General features: G+C 46.7%; 1 protein-coding gene across 1 annotated transcript in view; it reads left to right on the forward strand.

The window, feature by feature from the left end:
- The window catches only part of LOC128770835 (zinc finger protein 469), a 208962-nt gene extending 190096 nt beyond the window's left edge, over positions 1 to 18866 (forward strand). The window contains exon 6 of the mRNA XM_053885739.1: positions 7912 to 18866. Coding sequence (XP_053741714.1) covers positions 8079 to 18671 — 10593 coding nt within the window. The 5' untranslated portion in view covers positions 7912 to 8078 and the 3' untranslated portion in view covers positions 18672 to 18866. The remainder of the gene's footprint in view (positions 1 to 7911) is intronic.
- Positions 18867 to 22940: the final 4074 nt, after the last annotated feature.

The raw sequence follows: 22940 nt of genomic DNA on the forward strand, positions 1-22940 counted from the left end.
GACAAAATAAACAGCCTGACAACAGACAAAACAAGACCACCCTCAAAATGCAGTGCTAAGTCAGAAATAAAGTTCAGGCGATGCTTTTGACGCGTCCCATTTGCATTCAGAGCGAGGAACAATAACTTGGGGCTGACTCCCAAGTTTCCCAGAAAGCAAATCAAACCAGTTCCATTGTCACTTCCAACCCAGGGTCCTGGATCTCGCTCAGAAGTTTTGTCCTCCGCACTGAAAGGAATGTCAACAAGTTGATTAAAACATCAACTTTCCACTTCCGCTAACCAAACTTCCACGAGCATCATGAACATCCAAAGTCATCAGTAGATCTTTTTATTGTCCTCTGGAGCGTTTTATATATATATATATTAATAAAAGGAAACAAACATTCAAAGGACATCAACATCTGTTGACTATTCCTGATGAAACGCTCCACTTTGACTCACATGGTTGTTCCCCCTCAGATTTATATACACACATAAAACAAACAGGCCACAACACACATGTGGTCTGTCCATCTGCTTGTTCGCCTGTGGTTCCACACCAGGGAGGCACCGCCGTTCACCCCCCCATCTGCTGCAAGCTCCCTTTCTGCAAATCGACCTCTCACTTACACCTTGAACGCAGGACTTCAGAAATGAGTAAATCAAAGCGCACATATTCGTCAAACTCATATTCACCACACTTGGATAAATACACATGTGTAATTACAGCCGCTCACATGTGCGAATTTGCCCTCGTCTGTTCATGGAAATGACTTCTCTAATTGCAAACATGGATGTGGATTAGAGGTTATTTCACAGACAGTGCTTTTGTTTATCCCTTGGCTCTTGAAACGTCACGTGGACGCAGAAGAAATGATTTGTTTTCTTTGGCACAGCCGACGTGCTACAATTATATATTCTATTTCGGAACCCTTCCTCCTGCACGTGTCGCGACTTGACTGTCCTCTTATTCCGGGACAAATGCCGAAAACCGCCCACTGAGACTCACTAGAAGAGGTTTAAGCGGAGGGTTAAAGGTCACGAGTGTGGCCTGCAGTTATGTCAAGCGCTGTACCAAACAACTTTCCCTGATTGATTTCTGCCACGCCCAACCTTCCAGTGTCAAACTTCTGAGGAGTGCGCGCCGCCACTGGGCCGCTTTCGAAATACGTCCAAAATGTAACCTTTAATCACAGCGTGAGGGGGTGGATGCCCGTAAGTCACAAAGCAATCGGGGTCATGGTGGGTGACTTGGTATTTAAAACAACTGCTGAACCTCTCGTACACACTGGAACTGAAACCATTGTGGTGGTGTGTTTGACGGATGGAAACCCCTCACTAGAAACCATGGCCTTGTGACGCTGATGTTATTTGTGCAGCGAAACCTGATGTCCCCAGTTCTGAAGGATGGGGGAGGATACAAGCTTTGTAGCCTAGCCTGTCTGTACACGTCCATCCAAGTTTTTTGGGAGGAAGGTTCGCTTCTGCTTTGGACGCCTGAGGTCAGAGACACTCAGGTCGTAGCTCCAGATCAAATCCTCCTACAGCCTCTGTGCATGCAGTCTGTAACTATACTGTGGGAATCCAGTAGCAACACACCAGTGGGCTGCGCCATAAAGAGTCTGCATGTTCTTGGCTTAAAACCATAATTTCAGATATATCTACCAGAAGAAATGCTTAATATTTCTGAAACTATGTCTAAGTGTATGACTCACTTTAGTCTAGAAATGAGGAGCATTCTTACTAGTTAAACACATTTTAAAAATTACCTGGAAAAACTTACTAAGAAGACAGACAGAGTCAGTACGAACAGATGGTGTGGAACGTTGGAGATGGAACCGATGAGTTTCATGGAAGTGGTGAATGGGAGCTTGTAGAAGGTAAATGGAGTTAGAGAGGATGATCAACCGAGGTTAAAGCGGTGGAACTGAAATAAGAGGTTCGTATGTCAAGCGATCAATAATAAAAATGGGGTGTTAACTGTAAACTGTCCCAATGATCCTGCATTGGGTGGGAGGAGGCAAGTAGCTGTGCACTGACAGGCAGAAGACTGGGCAATGAGATGCTATTACTCAAGTGCTTGTCATGAGACTGTGAGAGGAAAGCAGACAGGACTTCTGGGAGGTGGACTCAGGATCAGTTTCAACTGCAATAGAACAGATTAAAATTATTAGAAAAAGATGTGCCGAAAGTTCTGCTTCATCTGCTTTTACCTTTTGTTTGTTGTTGTTCTTGAACGCACAATGAAGCAGAGTGATTTATGATCCACGCTGTTTGTGACAGAGGCTGTTAAAATCTTGTTTGGGTTTGTGGGGGGTCTATCTCCGAGGTCCAGCGTCATTATTACTCCCCGCTGACCACGTCTGTGGAAAACCTTTTTTTTTTTTTTTTTTTTTTTTATCACCATATTACAGTTTTGAAATGATCTCCTTTAAAGACCAAACTGAAGCTATGGCACCGCAACAGTGGCTGGAATCGAGTGAAGGAGAGTTTTGTTTTTGAGTCTTAATTCAGGCTAATTTCAGAGAGGAACCAAATACCTTGACCCAGCCCGAGAAGGGACAAGCAAATATTGATTCTCTGGAGAGAAAAAAAAGGAATGCAGGAGTAATAAAAGCTGAAAGAAGAATTTTGTTAATTAAAGTCAATCGTATCCTGGCACCTTTTTTTAACTGCCGTTTTCCTGAATGTCTTTTTAATCCAATAATGTCTGTCTTATACACTTGACTTAAGTTGCGCAGACACTCGATAATGGGGCAATTGTGTAAAAAGAGACTGAAAATGAACTTTCAAGAGTCAAACAGAGATTCCATCATGTTTGTGGAATGATGTGGTGAGCAATATGGAAACAGACGGAGTCCAGAATTCAGCGGTTAGAAAAAAATAAATAAAAGAAAAACAGTCGTCTGAGAGGGAGGAAAAATGGAGGGAGTGAGGGGAGCCTCTGGAATTACACACCGAAACCTCGCACACACGCATCTCCTCGCGACTCAGCAAACCACAGTGGATGAGGGTGGGACGAGCGGCGATGGGGCAGCTGACTGCCGCGTTAGAATGAAGAGAACTGAAGGGTTTTGTTTTGAAATGTGATGCTCTTTAATCCTTTAACTGCGTAAGCAGATACAGGCTCGTATAATATTTGTCTGGATAATAACACGAGCCACTGACTGCACTGTTAACGTACGAGCAGCCAGGCACAGTCGTGCATGGCATTCATAGACATGCTGCAATGTTTTTTCTGCTCAGTTTTCTTACCAGTCATGGTTGAATTTCTGCTCCTTTTCAGATGTTTTTTTTTTTTACATCTGCAAAATTGTTCTTTTAGCTTTTTTTGGTCAGATACTTGCGCTTATTTCTTCGATGGAGTAGGAGGGAACTCAAGCTACGTCGAAGTGGGGGACACCGTGGTCAGGTCACCAGCCCAGCACAGAATTGATAGTCAACCACATACAATATAAGACGCTAAATCCATCCAGGAAGGACATTGATTCCCTCCTTAAGTTGCCTCTCGTTGAAACCAACAGGATGCTGGGATTTTGACCCCGTTATCCTGAGGCTTTCCAAGCGTCAGCCGATAGAGGACTCCACTGTTTAAGGTAGACCATTAATAATTAAGCAAATCTGTTTGTCAGTAAAGTCAGATGTTTATCAGCCTAAATAAAGGCGAAAACACGTGAGATATCAAACAGCCATACACGTCGTGAGACCTGGACCGCTGCGCTGTGCTCTCGTTCCCGAGCACAATTTTCCTGCAGCTCCCAGCTGCACAACTCAGTGTTCTGGAAGTTTGAGAAGTTGTTTTTGAACGATGTTGTCCACCCAGACAGCGATCAGACCCTGTACTGCCCGGCATCTATCATGTTTGTGTGGAGTCGCGCTGTACACGTAGTTTCCAGCATCTAGTGGCGAGTCGCCTGAGGCGAGAATCCCACCCCCCGCTGAGAATTTCCCATGGCGAGGTGCAGCTCGCCAATCGGTATCAAGTCCACGGCCAAAACCCGACTCGATTGAGTTCACATCTCGGACTTCCAAGCCGAAAGAGTCTCGGGACTGAACCCCTAGTGTGAAAGCGCCCGAAGAAGGAGCGTTCAAGGATGTTCTCCCAAGATGGAGACACCCCGTGTGTTGAGGAGACCCCTGAATATGATCACGCCTTTATCCTCTCACTGGCTGATCCTGATCCATCTCTAATCCAGGGGGTAGTTAGAAGTGGAAGCCAGTTTAGAGTCGCTCTTTTCCTGACTTCATATCACACTTTCTGCTCTCTAAAGGCGACTATTTAAACAGTGCATTTCAATTTGAACTTTTGAATTTGGTCCTAATCTCAGGAGCTAATTGTTTCATTCACTGCCGTTGAATGCTGTGAAGAGAGGAAGCACAGGCTGCATTAAATAACTGTATAGTCACAGAGTCTGAGTCATCTGGAAGCTCACATCATTGGCATATTTCCTCCGAATGGACAGGAGCGGTGATTTTAAAAGCAAATTGCTTGCATAATGGATGCTTCCAAAAATACAGAGGAGTAGGCAGGCGAGCTGACCGAGGTTTTGGCGGCGCGCCCCAAAATGGGCTGCGGGCCAGCAGTTCTCACTGCACACTTCCTTCCACTGGACCAGTCACGCTGCGAGAGGTGTGAGGAGAACAGTGAGACACTTCTGCTCCTGCCACCTGACTCTCCCTCCTGTTCGTCTTTGGTTGTGTATCGAGTCCGCGGCGCAGATGCGGAACATCCTGCCTGCTCCCCTGCTCGCCTCTCATGGTTTTCCACTGTTTAAAGCTCTCCTCTCCACCAACTCTGATCTCATCACCTCCCATGCTCATCTGTCCTCCCGATCTGAGTGATCATGTAGTGATATTTCACCGTTGCATCTGGAAAAGTTGACCGAGCCGGGGAAGTTTTGGGGCAATGCTAGTTATTGATTTACATTGCTATGAAGGGAGCCATTGTTCATTGCGAGTAGATTGCCGAACCTTCTGCCGCCTTCCCTCTCTCAGTGCTAATAATGCTTGTCGCCCCTGGGGAGCACTTGTCTCTCTCTCTCTCTTGCTGTTTTTGTGTTTTCTTACACAAATGTTGGATTGCTGTTTGGTGAGGGTCACCTACTTTGAAGCCACAGTCTGTTTTTGCCATTTCTCCTGGAGCTCTCATGTTACAGCGAAGAGAAATATTGAAGCCACTCAAGCTGTGGTCTCTAAACTGAACCGGCGTTGAGCGATATGGCGCTTTTCTGGGGGGGTATGGAAAACAGAAATCGCGAAAGCAATTACCGGCTTAAAGCAATGATGTGATGAGTCGACATATAAAATTCCCAGTGCTACCAGAACATTTACGCTCAAACCAACACCACATACATCCTGCGCTAAACGACAGGCTGACGACTTTCAGGAAATTGAGTTTTCATTTACGCACCTCTCGCTCACCTCCTTGGAGAAAGTGATACACGCGTCCATGTACGTAATGAGAAAAACAAAGCCCCAAAACACTCAGACTCGCACCACAAATCCACTCGTTCCTAAACACTCAGCAGTCTGGAGATCGGGGCGGTGTTGTGGTGTCGCCATATGGGGCGCCAGCGCCGGAGAGGCTTGGTGAAAAAGGTCTCAGGCGGTGGAGAAAACAAACTGACACACACTGCACACACAGCCTTAATTGACTTGTAAATCCCACTAAAACACTCTCGTGGAAGAAATCCCAGGCAGTCACACAGGACTTGATAGCAACTTGTGCCCAGCTGGCAATTTTGTCACCACCACACCCTTTCGATGTAGTCCAAGAGCATTTGATACTTTTCAGGATGAAACAAGAGGAGCCATGGCAAAGAAGAGGCCACCAAATTGGCAGACTGACACCGAGTCAGCCGACAGCATTCTTTTAAAACCTGTCTCATTACTCTTTGTAAAGTGACAGCTGGGGTGTGAGTGCGACTTTCCCCCCTGTGATCCTTATACTGGTCTTTTTGTTGCAAGAGGCATTCACGCCCAGCCCCAAACCTCAGCCGCTCGTCTGGGCAAATACAATCCATGCCATGATGTATGATTGGAGTGTTGACTCTCTGAAGACGGTCATTCACAGCGGTCGCCTCGGGCATGGACAGAGGGAGACACTCCGACTTTCAGGTTCTGTGGAGCTGGAGACTCGATGTGATTTTTCACAACCGAGCCCAAACCCAGCCTGGTCTCAGCCCCAAGCCCCGGCCTAATGTGCTAAATGCCTCTTGGAGGTTTACCAGAGGATGAGACAAGGAAACACATGCCGGGGAGTGATCCCCTCCGGGCAGAATGCAGGGTCGGTGCCTTCATCTGTCAACTGGTGTTTGGAAAACCCCAGAATAGTGATCATCAGATAAAGGCGGCATTAGTCCTCCGCTCCTAATGAGCTGCGGTCAGCCACGGAATAACAATCGGCAGCTGCTCTTATAAGCCGGGATGAATTAAACCCGCTTTATCCGGCAACATTAAAACAAATAATGCAACATAAACAAAGAAAAACAAAACGTCCAGAGACTCACACTCAATATCACTTGCTGACACAGTCACAGAGACGCGAGTAACGGTGGGAATCAGAGCCAAAGACTGTCCAGTCTGCAGTCCTGATCACCACCACCAGTCCATTACAACGGCGGCCTTACCACCAACATGTTGCCTTGCTTTTCCTTTTTACAATTTTACTTTTCCCATTTGTGTTGTTCATACCTTACTTTTGTTGCCTGGGCTTTTATTTTATAGTATGCAAGGTGGCTGTCAGGCTGCAAATTTGTGATTAAAAACGGCAGTTTCGCATCGATTACACAATAATCCAGAGCTGTGAGTAATTTGAGGAATTCCCTTCATGTTAACACCGGAGGTCTTGGAGAGCCCTGGTTGATACAGTGTTTGTGAGTCAGAACAGTTGCTTTTTATATCTGTCTGAACATTTTCATTGCTTTTTTGGTTGTTTCTTTGTTAATGTGACCTTTGTTTTTTTAATTTCCTTATGAAAAATGAGGAATGATGTCTTGTTATTCATTATGAATTTTGAAAATCTTTAGAGGGTAGAGTGAGGCAGCTGTTTTTATAATGAATATGAATATCATTCCAACGCACATGCTGCAGAGAGGTGGAATGACAGTGGTGGAAATGAAACCCAAATGGTGGTTTCTCCAAATAAATGGGGAGTTTTTGTCACGCTGCTTTCACTTGGTCATAGCCAGGGGAACCAAGCAAAAGGCTAGAACTGATGTCTCATTACCGGGCTTTAAATTACATTTAACCCGAACCATTTTTTTCTGGTCTGACATTTAGCGACCCACTAGGTTTGGAGAGCCAAAGTAAACCAGGATTTGAAAGTTGTGTCTGGGATGCCCGAGGAAAGGCAACAAACATTAGTGCCGTTCTCACTGTCCAAACGCTCTCCGACTAATCCCTGATATTCCCCAAACATCTAAACCTGCAGCCCTCTTGCAATAGAACACTGTAGCATTGTGTCCCTCTGCTGCAGGAGCCTGTGATTCATTTACTGGCAGGACTTTTTGGATAATATTCCTGTATTTTTCTCATCTTCTGAACACTGCTGTGCTTCACCGTTTCAAGACCAAAAACTAGTTTCTTCCCATTATTTTTTTTTTCCCCTGCGCAGTAAATGCGTCTGCAAAACACAAACCTTCTTTCATCATTTCTTTTTTCAAGGTGTTTATTTTTTTGTTTCTTAAAGCAGCATGATTAGGATTTTAATGCTGCAATATTCTTAATTGTATTGAATTCCACTTGCTCTGGAGTAGCAGTGTGAAGTGCTGCAATAGTGCTCTCTCCTGACTGGATTCAAAATTGCACCGGTGTTTGTGTGGTTCATTTACACTGGGCAATTAAGTCATGATTTTTAAACCCTGTGTGTGTGTCAAATAAGTGTGTGTTGTCCGCAGTTGACCGCATCTCTTCTGTGTTCCCTCTCCAGGTCGGCTTCACTGTGGTCCCAGCTCACAATGAGAGTGAAAAGATGAGTTTGCAGCCCGCAGTTCCTGCCACTGGATGTTTACTGATTCATGCCACCTCCAAGACGACGCCTCCGTCTCCCGGGCTGCGTATCTGAAGACCAGGCTTTCCTAGTACACGTCGCGCACCATGGCAGGAGAGACGAAGCAACTGCACCTTGGCACAGCGTTGCACCCGGCACTGCAGGATGACGGGACATCCCTGGACCAGCAGAGCTCTCCAAATGAGTCTTCAGAGCACTTTTCTACCACAGACACTGATGACAAAGTCAGCAGCAAGGGGCCCAAAGTTGACAAAGCAAAGAGGGAAAGAAAAGGATCTCAGCGGGAGGCTGTTATTCGGCCGCAGCAGGCGGGAAAGATTGATTTCCGATCGTTGCAGAACAAAACGAAATTTTCCGCTGACAGGACGTGGTCGAGTGGCAAAGCCAGTCCCCAGTCCCCAAGTGGTAAAGGCCGGAATCGGGAGAAGGGCAAACGGTGTGGAAAGCCAGAGCGTGACAACCCACAACCCCTCTACAACCTAAGCATCACAAACCCACGCTCGAACCTCAACATTGGGATTGCCTACCCACAGCAAAAGGTTTCCCCGGCCAAGAAGCTGGAGACCAACGTTCCTGTCTCAGGCAGCTACAGATTCCACGTGCCCAGTGTGCCGGAGAGAGAGGCAGAGATGCAACAGGAAGAGTTAAACCACCGTTTCCAGGACGCCTCTTCTCATTCTCTAACCTCGCAAGGCTTTACCTCACAGTCACTGGGTTCCTCAAGTGGAATTTCATCCCATCATCATCTGTCACAACAGCAACCTGCCACGATGGAGGGCAACACTGGACAGTCTGGCGGTCAGGTCATCGTGCCTGAATTTCAGATGAGTGGCTCCAGCGTGTGGCAGTCTCCTGAACGGACTTTCAATGGTGCTAGCTACGGCGTTCCTTCACAGAAATGTGCTGCCCTCAAAGAAAACAGTAAGGGAGGCACATTTACACCATTCCATTATGCATATAACTTTCTGGAAGAATCCACTTCTGACGCTTTTCCCTGCGAGCAGAACACACATGTGGACACAGCCGGTTCTGTTCACGTGTCCCATAATTCATATTCTTTCATGTCTCGAGACGGGCTCAACGTGGGGCAGAACGGCACTCAGTTCAGCACTGAACACCAAGCTGAACACAGAAGTTCTTACCATCATAGCTCACAGTTACAGCGTATCCAAGGAGGGGCAGCCTCCATCCAATGTACAAGGAATTTAAGTGAGGATTCAGCCAGTAGTGACAGTTCTGGATCTGGTTCACAGCAGCTGGAACCGGGAAACAACTCCTTGCCAGAGAACACAGACACAACTGGATGTGCAGATGCGGAGGATGCGGCCATCACGTCAGGAAGCAAGAGAATTGGCCAACCCAAAGATTCAAATGCAGCCCAAAGGACACCGCTTCAAGGCGGTGCGCATCGATCAAGAAACAGCTCCGGATCCCAAATCAACTTCCCTAATAGCATCCACCCTCCCTCAGTTGCCTTCGATAACAATGTCAGTAAAAAGGTTTTGAACAGGCATCCACAGTCTTGGTGTGCGTCTAGCAAGACCTACTCACCTGCAGAGAACAGAACCACACATTACCATGATATGAATGAAAGTCTAAAGTTCCCAAACCAGCCAGCGGTTGACAAAAGGTCCAATTCCTCCAAAAGTAGCCGACTCTCCTGGCAGCAGAACGCAGTCCCAACTCCAAACCGAATAGAGCTGTCCAGGCAAATAAACAATCAAAAGTGGTCTTACATGGTTTCTCCCTCGGACGTGCAGGACGACAGCAAGACGCAGAAACACAATCAACTGAAAATTCCTGGCCCATTTCAAAAGGCAAGATCTGCTGAGGGGTTTTCCAACCAGAGGCAAGAGACTGTAAGGCATAGTAATGCTACTTTTAAAATAGAAATGAGCCACACACAACTGTGTGAGTCCAAAAATAAAGTTTATTTCGGGGTCAACCAGTCTGTCCCAGGTGCTGCATCAAGAACTTTCACCTATCCGCCCTTACAGGCTCCGCCCATGGGTCTCATGATGGTGTCACCGTATGAATCCCCGCTTCCCTCCCCTGGTCATAACCAAGCATCGAGCAGTACGTGCTCCTCTCTGTCCCCAGTGTCCACCAGCCCAGTGAATATCAGCGCCGACGAGAGTCAAATGTCAAAGGCCAATCCGCCCAACCTCTTCTTCCACCAGCCCCAAACCAAAGCACAGCTGTCCTCAGAGACCTTGAGCTCCCACCAGTTTCACGCCGACCCTCCCCGCAGTCTTCCAACAGAGAGAGCTAAAGATGACTCCATGAACTACCTGCAAAACAACAACGCTTCCAAATCCACGGTCAACAAAGGATACGTGGACAGCTTCGGTATCGAGCATCACCAACCTCCACCCCCATACTCGGCACATCAGCTGTTTGCGAATCTCGACCAGCTAGATGTTCTCCTGACATGCAAGCAGTGTGATCAGAATTTTAGCAACGTGACCTCTTTTCTGGAACACAAGCAATACTGTGCACAACACGCCTTTGCACAAAATGACCTTAAAGACCTATCAAAGATAGAAGACAGTCGGAAAATCCCAGCAGAACCGGCTAAACAACCCTCTGTGTCAAACATCTCAGCAAGTAGATGCTCCCCTGACCTTCATCTGTCTTTGCTCGGCCTCAATAAAAACGGGGAGTTAATGTCAGAGAGCGAAACAAAAGGCGATAAGGATGATTCAATGAAGATAAACTTGTTTTCGGGTCCAGCGAACGCACCTGCAGCTCTGCCTGAACTGGAACTGGAGGATGCCAAGTTAGACCGACTCATCACTGAAGCTTTGAACGGACTCGGGTATCAATCTGACAACGCGGAGATTGACAGTAGCTTCATCGATGCTTTTGCCGATGATGAGCTCACAACCGTCAAAGGACCCGCAAACAAACAGTCTCTGAAAAGCAAAGAAATGCAGCCACCAGAGAGCAAAGCCAAACATGAAGCAGATAGTCCGATTACACAAGGAAAGTATTTCTATGACTCTGATGTTGACAGCCCTAAGACAAATAAAGATTATACAGAAAGTAAACTTGAGGAAGCAACTCTAAATTTAGAGCGAAAGGAGAAAATTAACATTAAAAAAGGAGTGTCTCATAAAAATTCAGCAGCTTCCCCTGAGGGAAAAACAACAGAACAAGACAGCAAAGTGAGAGGCACTAGAAAACTGGGCAGAAGTGAGGATGAGAACACAAGTGCCCCCAGGATTCTCTTATCCAGCAAGTTCTCTGAGCGCTGTGGTGCTAAAAGCGCAGAGGAGCATTCTGGACATGCCACACACTCACACACATCACCAAAGCACGCAGTGAAAGAGAGCAAGAGGAAAGGAGGTGCCGGCGGCACCTGGAGCAAAGAAATGATTCACAAAATTGTCCAGCAAAAAAACAAAATCCAGAAGGTCCACGTGAAAGGCAGCAAAAACCTACAGTTCTCTCTGGTGATGGAGAGGCTGACGCCTCCTGTGACGAACCCGGCGCTCGGAGAATACGACTACGTCTCCAACTCGGATGACGACTGCGAGCCGGTTAAAATCCCGAGCCAGAACAGGATTAATCAAAGCAGCCGCTGTAAATACACCTACACCAAAGAGTGTAAATGGCGAGCGAGGAATGATCGAGACCAGGCGGCGTGGAGACACGAGTCCAAAGAATGTTTTGAGGTCAAAAGATGTGAAGAGGTTTCTCTTTCTCCTGATAAACTGGGGGCTAACCAAAGACTCAAGAGGAGGGGCAGCAGGTCATCCACAAGCAGTGACCTCAGCGCATCCGTGAGTGTTTCAAGTGATGGTATCAACAGCCCCAAGAGCAGCGACCCTCTTGACTCAGACTGTGAGAAGAAGTCAAACATGAAAAAGAAAAATCAGAAAACCTACGAAAGGTCGTCGCCGCAGAAATTACTCAAAGAGTCCGGCACCTTAGCACTGATGTTCACCAAAGCTGTGAAGAAGTGTGATGCAGACAAACCATCCTTGGTTGTGAGCAGCAGAGACGAAACAGAAACCGCCAAAGCTGTTGACCCTCCGCCACCCGCGCTCAAAGACACAATCCAAAAAAGCAAAAGCTCAAAGTCAAAAGAGAAACCCGCGACGGGCTGCAAAGAAACGCTGATGTCATACAGGGACACTTCAGAGAGACAAAACAAACTGAAAGAGCAAACACAAATTGATAGCCTTCCACAGCACTTTGACCTCTCAACCACTGACAAAAACCCAGATTCCAATGTCGAAGAAAACACAGCGGCAGGAGTCAGAGAAAAGCCTCGTGCCCCTGAGCTCCAGCTGTCTTTTGAAAAACAGAGCGACAGTGTGTTTGTGGGGAAAGAGGCTGCGGCTTTGGTCGGTGAACTGGACACACACAAACCTGTACCGTTCTGCACCACCTTGATGAATGAGACTTGCTTATCGCCGACCGACGGCTCCTTGATTCAGAAGGACCCGCTTCACCTCATGCCGTACCCTCTGGATCAGGAACAAGGGATCATGAAATCCCCACTTTCCTTTGACACCACATCAATGTTTGGGGAACTCACCCCGTTCGACACCGGGCTCTACTCTGACATGCCACTTCCAAAGGACAATTTCCATTCCATCCAGAATATACCTGAAAAGAAGGAAGAATATGTTTCTTCCCTTTCGTCTTTCCTGGAACAAAGAGACTGGAACCTGATTGTCAGCCCAGAACTGCCCGTGGAGATATCTCAGTACAAAGAAAACTCTGAGAAATCGAATGAAAAGAAAGCAGATTTCAACCACGTGCCGTTGACCCTGCCTGAGAAAATCATTGACTACCCAGTCAATCTAAACAGCTGTGCTTCAGAGGACGAGCTGGAGATTAAGAGAATCGTGAATGAGCTGGAAAACCAGCTGCAGTCCACCAAGTTGGAGAAGCAGCCGCTGCTGTGCGAGAGCGATCCTAAGCAAATGCAAATGAGCAAGTTTTCGCCGTTATGCCTGGACGAAGAGTCGCAGAGTGACGGCTCTGATCTTAGTAGTTCTGTGACAACGTTGCCGTCGGAGCCCTTCACCGAACCGGGAATGTCATGGTCCAGTCCATTCCAGTTTGAGCTCATGACGGACACCAGCAGCCCTCACTCGACTGTTCATGAAGATTCCCTTGAACATCTCACCAAGAAAGAATCGGCGCTAACAAGCCCTCACCCAGAGAATGATGCTTCCCCTCTTCTCAGTGACTACAAAGATCTAAATCCACAGAACGACAATCCCACTGAAAGCAAAGAAAACGTTTTTGATCAGCAGCAATACGCAGAGAACCTGATGAAAAGCCTGGAGGTGATCTCTGATTCTGTCTTCAGCAAAGACGACCCACAAGAAACAAAGTGTCAGAAGTCGACCGAGACGGATCACGCAACAGAGGCAGTTACGCAAAATGATAATAAATTGTCTTCATCAAATATCAATGAGGAGGAAGGGAGTGTTGGATTCATTCTTAATGGCTCTCAATTGTCTCCCCCTGATGCTAGTAAACACTCAGTCGATGCGAAACAGCTGAAGTGTGGTACTGAAGAGGAAATGAAAGTCGTGTCTGACTCAGAAGTGGTGAAACCTCTCACAGCTTTACATGAAGAGACTGTGAGGAACAAAGATCTCACAGAACATGGTATGTTGCTGGAAAGTGGACATCAACCAGAGCAGTCGACCCCCAACCAGGAAGGGGGAACAGAAATCTCTGTATGGTCGAGCCAAGGTCCCCCTTCTCCAGCTCCTCACCCTGACGTAGAGACTGAGATATCCACAGATCTGAACCATAACCACCAGGGGAGACGTTCACCCCACGCTGATTTGCTAATCTTCGTTAGCTCCAACAAGACAATCGAACCTACAAACCAGTTCATAGAACTTGCCACTGAGATCTACGCCCCTCCATCTTCCGACCTATCAATGGAGATCGTGACCACCGACAAGCCCTGCAGTCCCTTACTGGTCGACACAAGTCATGACAGTTGCTCCACCTATCAAGAGTTCCGTTCCTCAGATGAACAAAGTGGTCAGGCAAAGACAAGTGAAGACATCAGCTGCCCAGTTTATCCCATCACTCTGAAAAACGAACTTAGCCTTTCCTTTGGCACTATAGAGAAACAGGACGATCTTTTAAACGTGTCCGTTCACAAAGATCTGCCTGTTGACTTCATGGAAGGCCACCAAGACTCACAGTGTCAAGAGGACGGTCTGTTTCAACCCAAAAGTCCGTCTATGAGGATGTTTCCTACGGAGGTCACACAGGAGCTGGAGAAAGAAGACCACACAGGCGACGTCCGGAGCGCGGCTCAGGAGCACAAAGGCAGCAACAGTGATTCGGAATATGATGGAAAATTGATGAACCCACCCGTGCTTGACTTGGGAATAACACAGTGTCAAATTCCAAGCTCCAGAACATCAACACCCCCACCTCAAGCTGCCACCGTGGATGCATCTGGGCCAACAATTCAGAACCATGATTTTGATCTCAGTTCTCTAAACTACTCAGATGAGCCTCCTCAGCTACATCAGTACGACCTTCTACCAATTTCACCAGCAAAACAATCCAAGGACAATCCAGACGTCCAACACAGTCCAAAGCACAACGAAGAGTCTGTTAACTCTGCTGCTATTTTTAATACGAAAGCCTGTGACCCCACCGTGGACCCAGATCCCGCTGCTGGAATCCATTCATCAGTTAAATGTCCTGAAATTCGAGAGAACATCAACATGGCTTTTGGCTTCTCAGATGACATCAAAAGTTCTGAGACCTCGAACGGAGTCCCACCGATGGATCTGGAGCTGTGCGATGATCAAGTTCAGCCTAATGCGCTGTTAAGAAAAGACACTTTGCTGCCAATTATCGGTGAAAATAAAGAGCTGCCTCCTCCTCATGCAGCCGGGAGTCTACCGACGACGGAGGCGAGGCAGAGTTCAACCACACAGAGGAGAACGCAGAGCATCAATCAAGACGGTAATGTTCTGTGTGAAATCTGCTCCATGTGTTTCCGGACAGTGCCAGGTTTAAAGAGGCATAAAGCCATGAAACATTTGGTCAAGTCTGAAAAACGCACAGACCAAGCGAACACAACAGTGAGACTCCAAGATACGACAGTCAAAACATCTGTGGCTGTTGAGAAACTACCTGAAGCCGAGTCACAGATCTCCCTGGGAGAGACAGCAGCTTCGGAGAGAAGCGCCAGCGCCTCAGCCAAGATGTCCGACACAAAGTCTGTCCTGCTGGAAACAGCAACAGAAACGATGGCAGTGGACCTCGATAAAATAAACTCTCCAAAAGATGTGATGCCAACGAAGGAAAAAGCATCAAAGAGGAGGGCGAAAGAGCTGAAGTTCAACCCTTACACTTTCACTGATGATGTTCTGAACAGATTAAAAACAGACATCCTTCAGGCCATTACGCCAGATTTCAAACTCAATGGACATCAAGAACCGGGGAAACCCACAGATGACCTGCTTGAAATCAACAATACTCCAGTGACTCTGTCGACTGAATTAACCGGCGAGGACTCTAAATCTGACAAAGAAAAGATACAGGATGTTCATGAAGCCGTGGAGCGAATTGACACGCCCCTTTTTGAGGAGTGCACGCGCATGTCTGACTTGGCAATTGAGGAAGTTCCTCTGGAAGAAGTTTTGAATGCCGAAGAGTCATGTGACCTAAAAGAAATATCGGAAGTCGATATAAAATGCGAAAGAGGCTGCGAAGTGTCAGAAGAGCTTTGTCCTCCGTCTTGTTTGAGCCCTCCCCGACTCTGTCCCCCAAGCACTGATATCAAGGCCATATTTGACGATGACACCACTTTCTCTCAGCTATTTCCAAGAGATGAGGAGACGAAGAGAAAAAAGTGCCCAAGGGTCTACAGCAAGAAGAACAAAAGACAGAAGGTTTCGCACGACTCGAATGCAACTCTGGACTTTCTTCCTCCTTCAGAAAACGTCCCACAGAACCAGGCAGACAACACGTTCCCTGAAAATCAAACATGCGAATATAAAACCATCTCAATAGTTGATACCATTTTGCTGAATATGTGCCACAGCGGTTTGAAACCAGATGCTGAGTTGGTACCAGATGTGCCGCTCGGTGACAAAGACGATTTCCACGACGGTGCAGATGAACTTGGTAACCCTTCCTTACACCCGCTCCAGAGCACCATTGACAAATCTCTGATTGAGTGGAGTGACATCAGTGTTTTTGATTCAAGCTCTGGGGTTACCCAGGACCCCCTTACCTGCAAAGCAGAGGTGCCGACCTCCCCGCTGCTAATGCATGCTAGCCCTTTTCCGACGGAACCCTGTATCACTGGGCCCGGACCAAACTTCCAAAGCATCGACATTCAAAATATCAACACCACATTCCAGCTCCCTGACATTCAATTCTTCGACGCAAGCAAAGAACTTGCGGCGGCGACCCCCGGTGTTGACATGGAGACCCAGTCTGACGACAGCTCAAGGAAGCTAGCCGAGCGGCGGGGCAGGAAGAAACAAGAAGGTGGAATGAAAGTTAAAGACAAGCAGTATAAGTGCAAAGTCTGCTTCATGTGGTTCCTCACACTTGGCGAGCTGAACTTTCACAAGCTGTCCCACAACCCATCTCCACCGCCGACCTGCTACATGTGCGTCCAGCGCAAGTTCAGCTCAAGGGAGCAGCTGCGAGACCATCTGAGGGAGAAGCATGCCAAGAACAAGACTGGCATCTGGACCTGTGGAATGTGCTTGAAGGAGATATCTGATGTGTGGATGTACAACGAACACCTGCGAGAGCATGCCACCCAGTTCGCCCGCAGGGGTCAGGCGCCCTTTCCAGGTTGCTTCATGCAGGAGACGGCTGTTAAAAACTTCATCACCTCAATTATGCAGCATCGGTCCAGCAAAGCCAGCAAAGAGTCGGGCAAAGCCACGAGAGAACAGGACAAGTCTGGAGCTTCTGAAGGCAGCAGGGAAGACGGAAAGTCCTCAAATGCTCTTGAGCCAAAGCTTCAGAGGCCTAAAAGTAGCACAGCAGGTGGAAGGCAGAACTCTTTAACCCCACTAGAGGTCCTGCACAAGGCCGAAACCCCAAAAAGTGTTGAGATGCATCCCAACTGCAAAGACCCATCCAGAGACTGCCACCACTGTGGAAAGCAATTCCCCAAACCCTTCAAGCTCCAGCGACATCTAGTGACTCATAATTTGGAAAAGATCTTCTTGTGCCACAAATGTCCCGTTTCTTATCAGGAGTCCCAGGACCTGAAAGAGCACCTGAAGAGAGTGCACGGCGAAGTGGACGAGCTGGACTCCAAACACACGACGCTCTACACCTGCGAGCTCTGCGCCGACGTCATGCACGTCATCAAGAAGTCCTTCATCTGTAGCACCTGCAACTACACTTTCTCCAAGAAGGAGCAGTTTGATCGACACATGGAGAAACATCTGTCGGGCGGTAACACCATCTTCAAGTTCAGAGGCGTCCTCCGGCCAATCAGGGGGTCCAGAGAAGAGCACTGTTTCCCGCCCGCAAACAAGAAGAGACGAATCCGCACTGACAGTCTGCAGGAGAGCAGCTCGGACAGCGGGATCGCCAGTGAGCACTCAGAGACTTCCAAAATGTCCGTGTCCATGTCGGACGATTCCACTCAGACCATCGCCAACGAGTACCCCAGTGACACCAACGTAAAGACAGAGGACGAGGACTTCTCCGAGCTGCTCGTGGAACTGAAACAGTCTGTGCATGTCAGCTCACCAGAGTTGGCAGCTCCCAAAACCGAGGAAGCAGATTTAGCGCCATCTAGTTTCGATCTAGAGGATGACGGGATATCATTGGTGGAAACGTGTGACGTGAAAGAGGAGGCCGAGCTTGTGGACATCAGGGTGGAGTCGTGGCCTTCAAATAGCAGTTTGATCGGAGAAGGGAACTGTAAGGAAGAGAGCGCACACTCGCCTCAGGCTGGTGAGGACAGTCATGTTGTTTCAAAGATGCAGGAAGAAGATGATCTCCAGCAGAGCGACGGTGCAACAGTCGATGAGACTGAACAAGAAGTTGGAGGCCCGGGCGCTGAGGAAAGTCACGAGAACCAGCTGAAACAAGTCAGAACAGCTGAGAGCGTGAGGCACAGCAAGCCGTCAGATACATCTCCAGTCCTGCTCAGCAAGGTTTCCCCCAATTCCTCCCTGAACGAGGATTCAGTGAGACAACAGAAGAAGCGGAAAGAAATGAAATCGACACACAGCCAGCAGAGGCTCGCTTCTCCAACCACCCAAGAGAACTACGACTGGAAATCCAAGAAGAAGAACCGTGCGATCAAGAGCTCTAACACCCCCCAGCAGAGAAAGTCTGATGAGTACCCGGTGCTGTCATCGGTCCGTGATGACGTTGTGGGCAACAAGATCCTTCCCAAGACCAAACCCTCGTCACCCTTCAAACGCAACCTTCAAACGATGGCCACGCCGCTGAACGGAGACTACAAAAGTAAGAAGGGAACCCCGGGGCGACCTCTTCACACCTCCATCTCTAAAGCCGCATCCGTTCCCATGAACAATTCCCTGAACAAGTCCAGGCCGAGGTTGGGAGTCAACCATTCCTACAGGACGGCAGAGTCCCAAAACAACCTCCTGAGTCAGCTGTTCGGCCAAAAACTTACTAGCTTTAAGATCCCTTTGCGGAAGGACACGTCTGAGTCGATGAACTGAGCAGAATCTGTGAACGACAGACTGGACATTTCACAGTTGTAAAGACAATTCATTTTGGTGAATACGATTGCACAGCTTTATTTTCTGTGAAATGTTTTCTTTACATACTTACGTAGTCACTTTATGTCTTATTTGTACAGATGTTTTTTTTTTTTTTTCAAATGTGAGGACAAAGGCAGATGTTAATCAAGTATACTATAGTTGGTAAAATAAACAATAATATTATCTATCAGAGATTATATTTCATTTAGCAAAAGAAAAAATGAATACTTGAAAACAAATATATTCTTAAAGAAAATGCACGTTGACTTTTGCATCTGGGGCCTGGTCTTATCTCTGCAAAAGGACCAAATAATCACAGCTTTGGGGACGTCTGTCTACGAGCGTTGTTGCATCACACATCCGACCGTCATTCTGTATTATTTTTACTGTACTGCATTGACGTCCATCATAGTAGCCTTCTCTGTAAACCTGGTGCTACGTTGTGTTTTATTGAAATGTGAATGCCAAAGTCCTTAAAGGGAACACGAGACCTAAACAATCATCACCCGACTGGTTCCCTGTAGCTTCTGAAAGAAACTGTGTAAACCGAAGTGCTTCATACATATAGACGGATAGGAAACAAAATTGTCTAAACTCAGGTCCGTAGAAGGGCGTTTGAAAAGTAATCAAAGTTCTCCCCATGCACTGATGACACCACACCAACACACTCGTGGAACTCCAACTGTTTAATAATGAATAGCATTTACAACAAAGGTGCTTCATGTTGTCTATACTGTATCTACCTTCTCTTGTATAATACTGTATGTTTGGTGCAAAGTTTTATTTTATAATGTGCAAAAGCAATGAGAAAGGGAAATGCAGCAACTTTTACGACCTGTAAAGTGGTTCACAAAGTGCCTCTTTCATTTTTGGTTATTAAAGATCTGAACTGATCTCCGATCTTGTGTTTCCATTCTTTGGTGTGTGGTCCGGTTCTTGTGAATCCACCTGTCACAGAGTGTCCGACCCGTGCTTCTCATCGTGGCGTCGCTCTCTCACCGCGTGTAAAATGGCTTCTGATCCTACATGAATTTTGTTTTTCACCATCACATAGGAATAAAAAGCCATAGGGCACAACAGCAAGCGTGGATGAAGCTGGTGAAGCGTCCTCTCCGGGGATGAGACCTTTGGAAGCAGAAGCTGGGAGACAGGAGAGGGAAATGTCAGTTTGTTTCCAGAGGCCAACAAACTCATCACCTACTGACATTTCACTGATGAAGCGCTCAATAGGAAATGGCGACGTTGATATCTAACCAATCACATGGTCTTATGTCGTGATCATAACATGCAAAAAGTGGGGTGTCACCACCTCAGAGAGCTAGAAAAGGACGGTGGATATAAGACTATATAAATGCATCATAGCCAAAAGTGACGACCTCCTGCTTCACACGACAGAAGCTTCCACTTCATTCTGTAAAAGGATGTTTCACAAAGGTTAATCCCAAAATGTTGTATATAAAGGGAAATCCATGAGTCTTGGTGCGACAAGTGGAAAGGCTTTGTGTCCTCTGATGCGAGGATGTTGGGGAAATCCTCTTGTGAGATGACAGATTTACAGGCCCAGGCCCTGTGGGCATCGGTCTGTTTAACCCCTGCAGTGCCACTACACACCTCTCCCCTTGGTGCTAAATAAACCAGCACCCAAAAGCCTCAAGTCCTGCGTGGTTCCGGTGCCGAGCACTGGTTCGGACAGCTGCGTTTTCTCAAGATGTTTTTTTCTTTCCAAATACCGATTAGATTTACTTCCTCTCCGCACATGGTTCCCGCTGATGGGGTGAGTTCCAGGGCTCGGGCCAGGTTGCCTCGAGCGAAATATCGCACCCGTGTTGCACCTCTGCCATGGAGCGAGAGACGGAATCCACGTTTCCACGCTAACTCTGGTCCAGAGACCTCACTTGTTTCCACACCTCTGATTTTACAGCAAAATGAAGTGATTTTGATGATGACCCAGAGCCCTGAAATAGCCATCGAATTTTACCAAGTGAATTTCAGATGGGAAAATGGAAGATACAAAACAGTTCAAAGGTCATCAAATCAGCTTTAAAACATAACCATCTATTGGTTCATTTGTCAATTAATGAAGCAAACTGAATTCTTCTCTCTCGTTGTCTGAAGAGCGTGGAAGCAAACTGCCAGGATGAGTGTCAAGAGCGACCTTGACCTGAGCTGAAATGAATTGATAATAACAACTGTGGTGGCCCTCGTCTCGCGGCTCTTCAAGGCTCACTATTCTGAAATTTACTCCACCTTCATATCTCAATATTTTCCCCCAATTCCACTTTAGGAAAGATGTGATGTTGCTCGACCAACTTGGACATGTTTGTGCTGCAACCACAGCACCAACTTCTATGAGAAGGTTTTGGCAACATGCTTCACTAAACTAGCCAAATTTTGAGTGAATTTTTCAAAGATTTATGCAAGTTCAACAATTCGGGAGACTTTTTTTATTGTGTCCCCTGGCAGCGGAATTTATAAGCCTGAGCTTTCTGCCAAATGTTGAAGGGAATTAAATTGTTTTTTAATTTATTCATGAGACGCTGAGCAGCTCATTTTACTAAGAATCGTCAAATAAATATTCTGCCTCCAATTAAAATATGAAATAAACCATGACCAGTTCAAACATGCAAATTTATTATAATAATAATATAACTTGAACTTTTGATGTTGCGACAAATATTGGGACCTCTACTGGTCAAATTTTAGAGTGCATTGTGTGTAGTAGCTCACATTATTATGATTATTCATACAAGGGGGATCCAAAATTTGATGTGCATAGATGAGGGTGAACTGTCCATCGTTCTGTCACTGGCGTCCTAGTTCTGGGCCTCTTGTGACTCGTTCTGACCGCTGCAGGTGTGAGAGCACGATCAATGATCTTTATGTGTCGTCATGCTGACGTGTCCATCAACATGAGTAGCGCTGAAACGAAACACTGTTTCCTTGTCTGAGAAACTGGAAAGTGACATTTTAAAAGCATACATTTATCTTCCGAAAATGTGTAACAATGATTTATGATTTTTAAGTTTTCCTCTCAACCAATTAATTTGCTTGTTTTTGCTTTTTGTTTTTGTTTATTATCTGTGCACTCAGGTTTCTTCCCAACAGCCAAAAACTTTTATGTAGGAAAGTGAATATTAATGGGAAATGTTCCTACACCGTTGCTTGCTGGAACAATTCAAGTCACACCATCACACAAAGACAACACCAAAGTCAGAAGATGAGTCACCTTCATCATCATCATCATCATCACATTATGGCGATTTCAAGATGGTTATTTTTTTCTTCAGCAGGTTTACAAAGTCACGCTTTGAAAATTCATCTCCAGGGTTGCTTCAAGCGCCGAATGTAAACATGAATCTCCAAAGACGAATGGGCTGTAATTACCTTAATCCATTTCATCCATCTCCACCAGACTTAACTATATTTCGACAGATCTTCTCTGTATCCGCGGTGATGGCAAGAGGGCAATTAAAAAAGATTTTACATGGCAAATAACATGCCTTTGCTAATGTAGCTCTTTAAATGTTTGGCCACTTCTCGTAGGGCAAAGTCTTCAGCATCTGCTCCAGCTCTGCATCGGCTGCTCTTGTGAGTCTCTGAACAGTAGGAAACTTCTGGAGCGCTTCAGGGGATTTCGAGCGTCTCACATCTGCGCTAACAAACTTCTGCCTGAACTCGGCAGCAGCAGCAGTCGATAGCTGAACCTGATCGCCCACCCGAAACTCTGACCGCTTCACAGGTCTGATGAGGATTCTGAGTTCCCCAAGTCCTTAAACTTCACTTTCACGGAGCACAGTGTCGAGTAATCCTACACAACTTCGGAGGAGAAACCATTATGTGCTGAGACTGTGTTGAGAGGAAACTTAGCGGACTGAGGAGGAAGCTGAGCTGGAAGAAATGAAGCAGTGGTTCTGAAACCTGTCCTCCACATCCACATCAATATCAAGGTAAGGATTAATAATATGAGTGAAGTTATTCCATCTATAGATCTTGGGTGACCTCTACTTCCAGCTTTGGTCTATCAGAAGCTAGTTGCCCACGGCGGCCATCTTACTGTGAAGCTGCCGCAGACCTGTTCAAGTGCAATAGTGAAACAAAGTGACAACTTCGTGAATTAAAAAAAAAACTCCTGAAAAATGTCTGTTCATTAAAATAGTTTCCATGCAGATTATATAATGTGTTGTCTTTTCTTGTCCGATCTATTCAGCTGCATAGTCGGTAAGCTAG

Source organism: Synchiropus splendidus, chromosome 14 (assembly GCF_027744825.2).
Source record: "Synchiropus splendidus isolate RoL2022-P1 chromosome 14, RoL_Sspl_1.0, whole genome shotgun sequence".
NCBI classification, from domain to species: Eukaryota; Metazoa; Chordata; class Actinopteri; order Syngnathiformes; family Callionymidae; genus Synchiropus; species Synchiropus splendidus.